This window comes from Saprolegnia diclina (assembly GCF_000281045.1).
Source record: "Saprolegnia diclina VS20 unplaced genomic scaffold supercont1.23, whole genome shotgun sequence".
In the NCBI taxonomy this organism is placed as follows: domain Eukaryota; phylum Oomycota; class Saprolegniomycetes; order Saprolegniales; family Saprolegniaceae; genus Saprolegnia; species Saprolegnia diclina.
The window spans coordinates 644,500-645,050 of NW_008246090.1; the positions used below are offsets into that span (position 1 = coordinate 644,500).

Sequence of the window (551 nt, forward strand, 5' to 3'; positions counted from 1 at the left end):
TTGGACAGGCATGTGCCGGGCAGCGTTGCCGACGAGATTGCACTTTGGTCGCGCCTCGGGTTCTCTCATTTTTCACTGCAATTTGGGAACGGGTTCGAGACTGGTTTGGCCGAATCTGTTTCTATTCAAAACGCTCTCGGGCTGCGCTATGCGGTGTCGCTCAAGGCCTCACCACCCCGGAATCGCATGCCCTATGCGTCGACGTTGGTCTTTTATAACCTCTTTTACAACGACCTGTACGCGATCGCCGCCAACGCCAGCTTGGTGCGCAACGCGCCTAGCTTCTTCGGCCACACGGACCCGTTTGCGATCGAGACGTTTGTCGTCCAACGACCCCTTACGCCCATCAGCACCATCGTACACGACGCGATTGGGTACATTGGTGCCATTGATGCCCTTTGGGTACGTGCGCCAGACGACCTAGTCGCCGCCGTTGGCACGTTCCAGCGCCATTTTGCCGCGCTTCTCGAGGGCAATACGACCGCACGGTCGCTCTTTGAGCACCTTCCGTCCGAGACGACAGTTCAACTACGGCCGTCGCTCTGGGCCGA

At 58.6% G+C, this 551-nt stretch overlaps 1 protein-coding gene across 1 annotated transcript in view; it reads left to right on the forward strand.

Moving 5' to 3' along the window:
* SDRG_08009 (hypothetical protein) overlaps positions 1 to 424 on the forward strand; it is a gene marked incomplete at its 3' end in the record, with an annotated part of 1,113 nt that extends 689 nt beyond the window's left edge. The window contains exons 2-3 of the mRNA XM_008613877.1: positions 9 to 357; positions 416 to 424. Of these exons, the coding sequence (XP_008612099.1) occupies positions 9 to 357; positions 416 to 424 (358 nt within the window). The remainder of the gene's footprint in view (positions 1 to 8; positions 358 to 415) is intronic.
* Positions 425 to 551: the final 127 nt, after the last annotated feature.